The sequence below is a fragment of the Ambystoma mexicanum genome, chromosome 1q (assembly GCF_040938575.1).
Source record: "Ambystoma mexicanum isolate Mex_15411 chromosome 1q, UKY_AmexF1_1, whole genome shotgun sequence".
Taxonomy (NCBI): domain Eukaryota; kingdom Metazoa; phylum Chordata; class Amphibia; order Caudata; family Ambystomatidae; genus Ambystoma; species Ambystoma mexicanum.
Genome location: NC_090922.1, coordinates 1,309,302,777 through 1,309,316,038, shown reverse-complemented (window position 1 = coordinate 1,309,316,038; position 13,262 = coordinate 1,309,302,777). Strand labels below are relative to the sequence as shown.

The window sequence follows — 13,262 nt, the reverse complement described above, 5'->3', positions numbered from 1 at the left end:
CTCGGACAACTCGATATGCAAGGGTAGGAAGAAAATGACCAGCTATTACCAACCTTCACACCGGGAAATGGCTCAGTCCGCAAATATATGGGACTCCTCAGCGCCATATTGTCCTCCATTCCTCTGATTCCTCACTGCAGATTTTTGACATGAGGCCCCTGCAAGAATTTCTCGCCAGCAGATGGTCGCAGATTGAGGGTTCTTGGGAGGACAGAGTCCAACTCACTCTCTCAGACAAGCTCCAGTGGTGGACCAACATGCGCAACATAACACAGTGGAAACCCTTTCAGAAACCAATACGCCAAACTACACTGATCACGGACGCCTCCCTGTCGGGATGGAGAACACACACCGGCTCCCTTCATGTAAAGGTCCTCTGGACACCTGAAGAAATATCGTTGCATATAAACATTTTAGAGCTAATATCGGTCCGGTAGGTGCTAAAATCGTTTCTACCGATCATAAACAACTCCACAGTGAGGGTCCTCACCGACAATACCACTAGAATGTATTATATCAGGAAGCAGGGGGGAACTAGGTCAGGAACCTTGTTCTTGGTAGCGCAAATGATTTGCCACTGGGCAATTCCCAACAACATATCTCTCCAGGAGCATTACCTACCAGGAGTGCACAACCAGATAGTGGCCAACCTAAGCAGAACCAATGCTCAGAGCCACAAGTGGGAACTCCACGACAGCCAAAGCAACAGGGTGTTCGCTCAATGGGGCCACCCATCCACCGATTTGTTTGCCGCCAGGAGCAACAACATTTTTTATCAGTTTGCAAGCAGAACTCAACAGCAGGAGTCTCTGGGAGATACATGTCCTTCCCATCCACCAAAATCTTCACCGACGTGTTTCCCCCGATACCAATAATCCCAATAACAGTACAAACAATACAAGCGTACCTATGTCAGTGATCCGAATAGCACCCAACTGGCCACGACAAACATGGTATTTCGGCATGCTTCAGCTGTCCAAGGACAAGCCAATTCACCTGGGGGTGCACGCCAATCTACTGTCTCAAAAACCAAGCAGGCTTCTATGACCACCAATCGCTCAAGTTAACAGCATGCCTCCTGACTTCATGGAGTTCTGCCACTTGAACATCACACAGGAATGACAAAACATACTTCTCCAGCATGGGGTCTGGCATAGAGTCACATGCTCATGAATATTCCCCGTCGTCAGGCTGGGAATCCTCGGTAAAGAAAAAATCAGTATCAGTTTCGTTTCTGATCTGTCTTTCTTAGCAGTAACCAATCACTGGTCTCTGGGTCATACTGCCCCCAGCCAATGACTGCCCTCTCCCTAAGCCCCTCCCCTGGCAGCCATCCTCAGATTTTTAATGCACCTTCAAGTGTTGGGAGTCCTCGTGCTATAGCTCTCAAGCTTTTACTGCGTTTTGCGATTTTTCAAAGAGTTTAATCTCATTTTTCGGGTCTTTCGAGTCTCAAACTCCACCGTTTCTACTTCCGATCAACGGGGACCCGTTTCGGAATTTTCTACGCCCCTCAAGGGCGAACTTTCATCGAGTTACGCTTTTGGAGGATTCCAGAAGATCTGAGGCCTACCTCGTGGACATGGCCCAGGACAAGGGGAGCTTGACACCCGGATCCAAGCTGTTCAGGAACTGCCCTGGATGCGGTTTACAGAATGTTTTCAAGGAGGACGAGCATTTGAGATGTCTCTACTGCCTTCATGAAGACAAAACGCACGTGGATAAGGACTGTGTGTTTTGCAAGAACTTGTCGGAGCCGACTGAGGGATCGTCGGATCCACCTCGCCAGCTGGCTGGAGAAGGGCCCAGCAGGTGAGAAGAAGAAGTTTGAGCGGTCTTCTAAGTCCTGTGAGGGCGCCCCGGCCACGGGGGCCCAACAGAAGGCAAAGCACCGCGAGTCCGCGGGCACCGGGAGCGCCGAAGGGTCGGGCTCCTCGGCTGCCAGGCAGGGCGCACTCTCGGCGACGCCATCAACCACGAGCCAACGCCGAGGGAAAGAAACTGGACGCCATGGGACAACGAGTCATCTCGTCTGCGGCGACAATTAAGGCGGCCAACGCCCTAGAGATTGTTGCCCGCTACGACAGGCAGTTGTGGTACAAGATCGCTCCCCTGCTGGACTTCCTACCGAGCGACAAGAGGGCAGTGGCCCTGGCGATCCTGCAGGAAGGTGAGGTGGCGTCGGACCACGCCATAACGGTGGCCACGGACATTGCTGACAACGGGTTCCGCCAGTTGGGCAACGGTGTTTGCCTGCAACGGCGGGGATGGCTCAAGGCAACAGATTTCCGCCAGGACGTGCAAACCAGAGTTTTGGACATGCCCTTCGACAGGAACATCCTGTTTGGAAAGACAGTAGATGAGTCACTTCAGGGCATCAAGACCGACACAGAGACGGCTGGGGCCTTTGGAGTTTTGCAGCAACAACGGCCGCCCTTTCGGAACTCCGGAGGCAAGCAAGGTGCCTCCAAAGGATTCGGCGCTGGCTCCTCTATGTACCACCAGGCAGCCCGTTCCTCGTCGCAAGAGGCCTACAGAGGGTGCGGCAAGTCAGGAGGATCTCGTCGCCAAGGAGGCCAGGGAGGCAAGGCCGCCTCCAAGCAGGACTGAACCGGCCGCAGCATCGGGCCCCCATCTGAGCACCCCGGTGGGAGGCCGGCTGGCAAAGTTCGTCAGCGTGTGGGAGTCCATCTCCACCGACCGTTGGGTGCTGGATGCCCTGGCCCACGGGCACACTCTCGAATTTATAAAGAAGTGCCCCCGCATTCCTCCTGTGGCCAGGAAGGAAAATCACGTCCCTCAACTGCTGTTAGAAGTAAGGGCGATGCTCGAGAAAGGAGCCATTGAGCTCGTCCCAAAGAGGCTCCGGGTTCCGGGGTATACTCAAGATACTTCCTCGTCAGAAAGAAGACAGGCGGTTGGCGCCCCATCCTGGACCTGCGTTGGTTAAACAAATACATCAAGGCACATAAGTTCTGGATGGTCACCCTCCAGCACGTGCTGGGACTGCTGGAGCAAGGCGACTTCATATCGTCCCCATTCTAAAAAGACACTGAAGGTTTCTCAGATTCGTAGTCCAAGAGCGGCACTACCAATTCAAGGCCCGCCCATTTGGATTCAAGTCGGCGCCCAGGGTATTTACCAAGTGCCTAGTACCAGTGGCGGTGCGGCTGCGCCTGCAGGGGATCCACGTTTACCCCTACCTGGACGATTGGCTCATCCGAGCAAGGACAAGGGAACTCGCCGTCGAGCACACAGCGAAGACCGTCTAACTGCTCACGGATCTGGGATTCGCCATCAACTTCCCCAAATCCCACCTGGTACCGTCGCAGGTCGCACTGTTTCTGGGAGCCAAGCTTGATACAGTGGCACAATTGGCCTCTCCGTCGAAGGAAAGGACAAAGGCCATCCTGGGCAAGGTGCAGCGCCTGCTGGCCACGGACGTGACCAGGGTGAGGTCCATCAAGTCCCTTCTGGGCATGATGTCCTCTTGCATCTACCTGGTGCGCCTATGCAGGCTGCGGATGCGTCCTCTACAGGAGTTCCTCGACGCCCGTTGGATGCAAGCGACGGGCAGTTTCGAAGACAAGATCCCGCTCAACGAGGTCTTCCGCCAAGCAATTCGGTGGTGGGGCACCCGCACGCATCTCGCGGCGGGCACGGACTTTCAGACCCCAGCACACCAGGAGACGGTGACGACTGATGCCTCCCTGGAGGGATGGGGAGCGCACACCGGAGATCTTCACGCGAGAGCCCTTTGGCTCCCGGAGGAGAGGTCACTCCACATCAACATCCTGGAGCTCCGAGCAGTGTTCTGGGCCCTCAGGTCGTTTCTCCCGTCCCTCAAGGGCAAGATGGTGAGGATCTTCACCGACAACACCACCACGATGTTCGACATCCGGAAGCAGGGAGGAACCAGGTCCCCGGCCCTATCCAAGGAGGCCCAGAATCTGTGGCATTGGGCCGTTGCCCAGGGGATGTTTCTGGTGCCCTTCCATCTAGCAGGGATAAAGAACACCATCGCCGACTCAATCAGCAGGGAGCTGCGCTAGTGCCACGAGTGGGAACTGCGTCAGGACCAAGTGGATCGACTTTTCCGACAATGGGGCAAATCCCAGACCGACCCGTTCGCGACAGCGACGAACTCCAAGTGACAGAGGTTCGCCAGCAGGTTTCCCCAGCCGAGGAGCATGGGCGATGCTTTCTCGTTCCCCTGGGACGGCCTGTTCCTGTATGCGTTCTCCCCATTACCGTTGCTACTGCGACTCGTCAACCAACTCAAGAGGTCCCGGTGCAGGATGATCCTCGTCGCACCGACGTGGCCGACAGATCTGGTTCCCGGACCTTCTGGACTTGTCAGCGTCTCCCCCAGTCAAACTATCGACGGACGCAGATCTTCTCTCCAGAGAAGGAGGCGCCATCCTCCATCACGACCCGGGGTCGCTGAACTTGCAGGCCTGGCTTCTGCGGCACTAGAGTTTGGAGGGTACGATATCCCAGCGGACTGCAAGGAGGTGCTTGCAAAGGCCAGGGCGTCCTCAACTCTCAAGTGCTATGGACACAAATGGAAGAGGTTCTCTGTCTGGTGCCGTGCACAGAAGATTAACCCCCTGCGAATTACGGCCCCTCAAGTGCTGCCGTACCTGCTGTCGCTGGTCAAGCCAGGGCTGGCTCATGCCTCCATCAAAATAAATCTAGCGGCGATCTCCCGCTACACCAGAACTACGGGACAATCATCTCTGTGGTCTCATCGCCTGGTGAAGGAGTTTATGAAGGGACTGTTCCGTTCATTCCCGCCAGTGAAGGCTCCGGCACCGGCATGAGACTTCAACGTGGTGCTGACCAGGCTCATGGCGGCGCCATTCGAGCCTCTGTATTCGGCACCATTGAAGTTCCTGTCGTGGAAAACAGCATTTCTTGTGGCCATCACCTTCACACGACGAGTGGGAGAGATCCAGGCCCTATCCTGCAAGCCTCCATACTTGACTTTTCACTGGACGAGGGTGGTGCTGAGGACGCACCCCTCCTTCATGCCCAAGGTGCCTTCGGACTTCGTTACCAGTTTTCTTCCCGTCACCTTTGTCGCCGGCCGAGAGGATTTTGGACTTGCTGGATGTAGCTAGAGCGCTGAAGTTCTACGTGGACCGCACAAAGAGTTTTCGGAAAACATCACAACTGTTTGTGAACTTTGGACCTGTGAACCAAGGGAAGGCCCTCTCGAAGGCTTCCATTTCCAGATGGCTCTCCGGCTGCATCATGCACTGTCACCGGTTGGCAAACCGACCGTTGCCCGGCCGTCCGAGAGCCCATTCGACCAGAACAATCGCTGCTACCACGGCGTTCTTGTCTGGTGTACCCCTGCTGGACATCTGCAGGGCTGCTATGTGGAGGTCGACGCACACCTTCACGAGATTCTACTGCCTCGACCGGGATTCCAGGGAGGAGTCCAGGGTCGGCCAAGCATTGCTGCGCAACCTGTTCGCCTAAAGGTGGGCCTGGTGAGGAGGTAAGAGATGCTTAATGTTGAGTTTATGTAATGCTTAATGTTGAGCCTTGCCACCTCCAATGGTTGTGCATGTGTGTACTGCTATGTATTCCTATATTCATGAGCATGTGAATCCATGCCAGACCCTATGCTGGAGAAGGAACAAGTTACTTACCTGTAACTGTTGTTCTCCAGCATGGGTCTGGCATGGATTCACATGCGAACCCTCCCTCCTTCCCCTCTGCGGCTCTTCACTTGGTCCTACTGCCACTTTACGTGCTACCAAAGAGCTATAGCACGAGGACTCCCAACACTTGAAGGTGCATTAAAAATCTGAGGATGGCTGCCAGGGGAGGTGCATAGAGAGAGGGCAGTCATTGGCTGGGGGCAGTATGACCCAGAGACGAGTGATTGGTTACTACTAAGAAAAACAGATCAGAAACAAAACTGATACTGAATTTTTTTTACCAAGGATTCCCAGCCTGACGACGGGGAATATTTATGAGCATGTGAATCCATGCCAGACCCATGCTGGAGAACAACAGTTACAGGTAAGTAACTTGTTCCTTAGGTGGTGAGAACCCCCTCCACCAATCCCTCATATGTTCTGAAGTGGAAACGTTTTTTTGTAACTGGTGTGCTCAGCAACAACATCAGCAACCCCCCTTAGCCTGGCCAGAACAAATCCTCTCATACCTACTGTCCTTAGTGAAAAGTTGTCTTTCCATATCATCCATGAAGGTGCACCTTGTGGCCATTTCCAGATTCATTAGAAACAGGGGCTGCACTTCGCTCTTCACTGATAGGCTAGTCAAACATGTTCTGCAAGGACTATTCCGTGTTTTCTCTCCAGCAAGGAAAATACCGCCTGAGTGGAGTTTCAAAACCGTTCTCGCAGGACTCATGAGGCCACCTTTCGAACCTTTGGCTACTACGCACATAAAGGTCTGTTCCTGGAAAGTTGGATTCTTGGTGCCTTTAAATCCTCCAGAAGAGTATCAGAGCTACAAGCGCTAGTGATCGACCAACCATACCTAAAGTTTGCAAAAGATAAAGGGGTACTTACTACTAACCCCCACTTTATACCTCATGCAACCATCACGCTTCCTATCTTATTTCAGTACCCCACAACATCTGTTGAAATTGCGTTACACTCTAGATGTAAAGCAAGCACTTAAATACTATCTGGACCGGATTAAGCCCTTCAGTGCTTCAAGGCAACTTTTTGTGGCATTTGGCCCATCAAATAAAGGGAAGGCAATCACAGCACAGGGCATATCCAAGTCAAGTGGATCTATGTCTCTATTTCCTTTTGCCATACAAAAGCCAATAAGCCTCTCCAGACAGCAGTTCAAGCGCACTCTACAAGATCTAGTGCTGCTTCCACAACGCTATGGTCTGGAGTATCCCTAAAGGACATATGCCAGGCAGCAACGTGGGTGGTGCCACACAAATTTACAAAGCATTAATGCCTGCAGAGTCAGCACTCAGCAGTAGCATGGAAGGGGAAAGCAGTCATGCAGCGTCTGTTCCAATAAGGTAGACCATGCAGCTCTTGAGGTCAAGGTAACTCATTGTGCATCTGTTACATTTTTACCTAATTTCGCCTCCCAACAAAAGCGGATACTGCTGTGTAATCTATTCACAGCATGTGAATCTATGAACGATCCAATGCTGGAGAAGGGATAAGTTACTTTATTGTAACTCCATTTCTCCAGCATTGGTATCTTTCATATATTCACATGCTCCCGCCAGCCATCCCCAGCGATAAAAACGAAAAGCATACCGCTAGCCAGCAAACATTTGCTAAAATCTGAAGGGAGGCTGCAGCACCATACTCAAGGTCCCGTTGGTGTGGACCACAAGCACCTATACCAAGGATAATAACAATGGTAATAAAATAAAATAAAAAAAATGTAACTGAGGATTCCCAGCCTGACGATGGGGAATATTTGCAGCGTGTGAATCTATGAAAGATACCAGTGGTAGAGAAATGGAGTTGCAGGTAAGTAATTTCACCCTCCTATTACGGTTTATTTCAATTGCTGTAAAATGTGTTATGAATGTGTACAATTTCAATTTATTTACTTTTTTTGTTCTAGTTAATGTCACAGATAGTCAAGATTCTGGTGTAATTTCGGAGCCAAGCCAGTCACCTTCTCAAGAACAAACCAACTGACAGCTATGCATGTGTTTATAATTTGCTGTTTTTTGGTTTTGTGATGAACCTCCTAAATACTGCAGCAATACAAAATTACTATTATGAGTATTTCTTCTGATGCAATGTTAAATTATTTTTTGTAAACATATACAAATATGCAGTAGTAAAACATGTCAGAACTAAAGACACTGTCAATTGACAAGTACTGTAGGAATGATGTTCCTCTAACTACACCCCAAAACAACAGTAAAAAGAGAACACATTTGTTTCACGCTGGCATGATTAGGAGTAAGTGATGGGAACTGTAATATGATATAAAGGGAAAAACAATGCTGTGATTAAACGGAAGGCTAGGAGGTGAGCAGAATATGCACACAATCATCCCTGGATGTTTCTGTACATGGGAAACTAAACTTAGGAAACAGTAGAGGGAATCCTATTTAACTCGACAGATTTTCAAATTTTGGGAAGCAAATTGTGACACTAGGAACATGATGTACTTTATTGGCCAGACCTGTAATGATGGCCACCTCCTAATGCGGTCATCATGAACATTATGCATGTATTATTATAATGTGTGAGACCATTTTCAAACTATGTGTATTAGTAGAAATTTTGGTCTTCATGAAAACAAAACCTCAAACAAACACTGTAGCAGAGATGTTTGACCGTTACTATCCTGATGTAAGAACCTTAACTTGAGCTAGCTGGTTCATAAACACTAATCCAAATGATTTAACTAACAAGGTCATGTTTGCCATCGAGGGATTGAAGTACATTTATGCTTCTGGGTGTCCTGTTCATCTTCTCCAAAGAATGCTAAATCATGAGACTGGTTATTATGATACGACTGATACAATAGGTTTATGTGAAAGCAATTGGAAATAGAGATAATGTTATGGGGTATTGTACTGAGAGTTCATTAGAACATTGTCCATAATGCCTAAAAATGCAAGATGGTCCCATCAAAATGTGATCAATACCTGTTAAGCCAGCACTTATGTGGCCTGTGTTGTATTATTTAATACCCCGCTCAGAGTATTTCATCAATGGCAATTTCTTTTTAATGCCTGCTAATGATTGAATGATGATCTTCCTTAAACTGCTCCTTACGTTTTTCATTCCGTATGGGGATTCAACGTGTACTGTTTCCTTCAGTCATTCCCAAACTGAAAATATGTACTGATGGCATAAGGAAGTGAAAGTGGAGATAATATCTGCTCAAAAGAACACAGTAACTTGGTATTGCAACCTACGCAACTGTTTTAACATTTTTAAACCATTCCTTTTACAAGACTACATTTTGTCTGTTTTAACCACCATTTGAGGACTCAGGCGGATGTAGTGTAATCTTACATCTTTATTTTATCGACAGTATATTTTCCCAACTGAACTAATTATTTACCGAGGTAAATAATAAATAACAATTGTGCATCTGTAGTTGAGGCGACTCCAAAATCGCTTATGCGGGTTTCATCGTGTACAACCCTGATGCATCGATAGTTTGGGTAGCACCTTACAGGTGAGTTGACCCAAGCAGTTCAGGGTCCTATTTGGAGGATTTGTATTGAGTTAGATGCTGTTTTAATGGATGTGTTATCTTCAGAAGAATGGTGCCTCTGTTTCAACTCTTCTACAAAAACTCAGGTTTTAAGAACTGCATAATACCTAATCTTCTGTACTTTTAATGAAAACCATGTTGGTTTAAAATACAATTTTTGATACTGTTTACAAAATGTGCATTTTTATAATTTTTGTTTCCAAGTAAACTAGATAAAAGGTTAACATACTTTTGCCAAGAGTTCATGTTTATGTTCATAAAACCTATTTAACAAATGTACATTTTGCCTTCCAATTCTAATAAAAAAACACATTGTTAAAAAAATGCACTTTGCTAATAAATGTGTCTTTCTAACTTGTTATTATTTTGCTTCCATTAAAAGCATTACAGTCCCGAGTCATGGAAACATTGTGTTCCTGTGTGGTCAGATGAACACATTCCTGCATTCTTTGAGTTGAATGATGAATAGAAGTGTACCTGTGCACATAGTTTTGGAGTTCACTTGTAGAATGTGTGAAAGGGGTGTGTTGGAAAAGGGAATGCTGCCTTTGAAAGCACATCCGTGAGGCTGAGAGGGATGTGCTCTCTCATCTGCAGATGTCTCTATTCTCATTCACCTGCACCATGTCTCTCTTCAGTTGATAACCCAGAATGCTGCCAGTGCTCTTTATGGACTCCCTACCAGCTTATTCTTGCGCCCAATAGAAATGCTGGTACTTGGCAAAGATCCACCATATTCTCTGACATAAATCCACCAGAAACTCTGAGCAGAGCTGTCTAGTATCTTGTTTGAATTATTTTTGGGTCAGGAATGCTTCCACTCTGCCTCCCTGGATGGTGTTATTGCTGTACATGTGTGTGTGTAAGCAAACATAGATTATGGGGAACCACATGATGAATATTCAAAGTGCCGGTGACCATGTTAGGTGCGGTCCTGTTAAAACTCTCACTGACACTAGTAGATTTGATCCCAGAAGCATTGCTTTCATCACTCACAGGCATGTTGCAGACTTTATTGACCTCAATAGCTTAATTCTACTGCCGCATTTCTTATTCTGTGTCCTTTGGATTTCAGACTGCAGCAACTCTCATTCAGAGCACTGCATATTTGGTCACTGGGGCCACTTCTGATTGCTAAGCGCCCTGCTTACATGAGAACTAAGAGCCAGAGTTCATGAGTAAAAACAGACTACAGTATTGTATACTCACACATTCTAGAATTCTCCTTCACATCTCTGACCTCGGTTCTCCAAGGGCATTCACCCCACAGCACTTTCAGGCCATACCAATGGCAATAGGTGCTATACAAATGCCATATAACATAACAAACTGCTACTACTAACCCAAATACTTAAAACCATATACTCCTATGTCCCGTCCCCTTTCTTCCATACTTTTTTTTTTTTTTTTGAAAAATTTTTATTGGTTTTTCAAAACATATAACAAACAGTGCGTGGTATGGCGGTGTAATATGTGTAACACCCACACAAAAAAAAAAAAAAAAAAAAAAAAAACCCCCAACAACCTCAACAATCCCTCCCCACCCGTTCCGCCCCCCTCCCCCCGAGACCACAGGTCAGTCCCCAATCATTCAATATGCTCATGTGTCGAGCAGGGACTACCAGGACTGTTTGGAGTGCTGGCCGATGTCGCTGAACGGAGGAGCGGCTCAGTCAGTTCTACCCAGCGGAGAAGATCTGCACTGGAGTCAAGTTTTTGTACCTGGATGGCCATTTCCCAAGCCGCCGTCTCCGCGGCGACCCATCTCTTGAGATCGTACCACCAAAGGGCCTCACCAGGTCCTCGTGCGCTCTTCCAGCTCATGGCTATGCGCCTTTTCGCCGTTATGTAAATCAAGTCCAGGAGTCTATTTAGGGGCTTGTTCTTGGTGCTTCGCTTGTAAGCCCCCAGTATGCAAGCTGCTGGTTCGTGAATTTCGACTTCTATCCCGGCCAGCGCCACCCTATCTCGTACCTGGGTCCAGAACCTCAGGACCATGGGGCAGCTCCAGAACATATGGGTCATTCCTGCTTGTGGCGCATGGCACTTGGGGCATGATTGTGGCGAGGCCCCCTTGAACTTAGATATGGCGTCAGGTGTGAGGTAGGCTCGGTTCGTGATGTATAGCTGTATTAATTGGAGGCGTGCATTTCTGGAGGTCTTTTTGTGGTAGTGGGTAATCTTTTCCCATGCGTTGTCCTCGAATACAAGGCCCATTTCGCTCTCCCATCTCTTTTTGCATTTCAGTTCATTCGTTGTTGTTGCCTGTAACAGGGCCTCGTATATTCTGGAGGTTTCGTGGCCTCCCTCGGCTGTGTCCAGCAAGGTTTCGATGGTTTCATTCTCTGTAAATCGATTGTCTGCCTCAGGCCATCTCTTCCTTAAGGCCCGAGTTATTGCCCCGTGGAGCAAGAACTGCCCGATGGGCAGGCCCGTCGACTCGCAGAGGTCGGAGAATGTAGAAAGTTCGTGTTCGTGCATGAGGTCGCCCAGCGTCGCTACTCCGTGGGGCTCCCATACCAAGCGAGCCTCGGTGTGCCCCCATGAGGGTGTCGCCATGACTGCAGCGATGGGGATCTGTGGGGAGTACGGATCTCGCAGCCCCACAGCCTTACAGGCCCTCTTCCAGAGCTGGGTTCCCAACATGGCCAGGTATGGGTGACGTTGTGGAGCCCCCTTCCCGACCCACAACAAGTCTCTAAGTAGCAGTAGTGGCAGGGCCGGCTGGAGAAGTCTGGTGTCAGTGGTGGTTTCATCCGCCATCCAGTGCGTTACGTGTTTCAATTGGCTGGCCAGATAATATAGTTCGAAATTAGGGACTTTCAGTCCGCCCCTCTCGTAGGGTCTCTGGAGGATGTCAAGCCCCACCCTGTGCCTGCCTCCCTGCCACAGGAATTCTCTGCAGAGTTTGTTCAATTCTCTGAAAAAGGCTGAGGGGATGTTGTAGGGGACATTGGTGAAGCAATGCAGTAGGCGTGGGAGCGCTACCATTTTGAGGAGACCCGCCCTCCCCGCCACAGAAAGGGGAAGTTTGCCCCAGAAGGCCATGGAGTTGGTGAGTGCGTCCTTTGATCTGGCTGTGTTGAGGATGTGTTCTGTGTACGGGCTACGGTGTATGACAATGCCCAAGTATTTAAAGGACGTTACCTGCCACTGGAGAGCCAGTGGGGGCAGGGGTCCGCCCTCATTGCTGTGTAGCGCTGCGAGGGGGTAGAGACACGACTTGTCTTTGTTTATCTGGATGCCTGTGTGTTTTTGGAAGCAGTCCAGAGTCTCCAAGATGTAGGGCAGGAGATGCTCAGGGTTATTGAGGTAGAGGAGGGTGTCGTCCGCGTACATGGAGATGATGTGAGTCACTCCATCAAGTATAATGCCTCCCCCACCGTATTCCTGCCGGATGTACGCGGCCACTGGCTCAGCAGCAATGATATAGAGCATGGGAGATAAGGGACATCCCTGTCGTGTGCCTCTGTGGAGGGGCCATTTGTCAGAGTACGTCTTGTTGGTACGCACTCTAGCCTCGGGGTGTGTGTAAAGCAAATGGGTCCATTTAAGAAAGGCGGGTCCAATGCCCATCCTGGCCATGGTGGCGTACAACCATTCCCAATTAACCGAATCAAAGGCCTTGGTGGCGTCTAGTGATGCCACCGCGTATTTCTGGGTGTCATGCTCAGTGCGGTATATGATGTGGTGCAACCTGCGTAAATTTTCAGTGATAGAGCGCCCAGGTACATAGCCAGTTTGGTCGTGGTGAATCAACAGGGGGATCACCTTGCGTAGCCTGTTGGCGAGGAGTGCCGAAAGTATTTTGCAGTCGACATTGAGCATGGAGAGAGGTCTATAGGAACCGCAATCTGTTCCATCTTTGCCGGGCTTCAGCAAGGGGATGATTACAGCTTCCCTCATGGAGTCAGGGAGTATGCCGCGTTCGAAAGCCTCATTGTACACTTGTGCCAGCAGCGGGGCGAGGGTCTCCTCATATGTCTTATAGAATTCCCCCGGGAGACCATCCATACCTGGGGCTTTCCCAGAGGGTAAAGATCTAATGGTTGCCT

General features: G+C 49.3%; 1 protein-coding gene across 1 annotated transcript in view; it reads left to right on the top strand.

The window, feature by feature from the left end:
- The window catches only part of DMRTB1 (DMRT like family B with proline rich C-terminal 1), a 274,906-nt gene extending 265,364 nt beyond the window's left edge, over positions 1–9,542 (top strand). The window contains exon 4 of the mRNA XM_069642167.1: positions 7,588–9,542. Coding sequence (XP_069498268.1) covers positions 7,588–7,664 — 77 coding nt within the window. The 3' untranslated portion in view covers positions 7,665–9,542. The remainder of the gene's footprint in view (positions 1–7,587) is intronic.
- Positions 9,543–13,262: the final 3,720 nt, after the last annotated feature.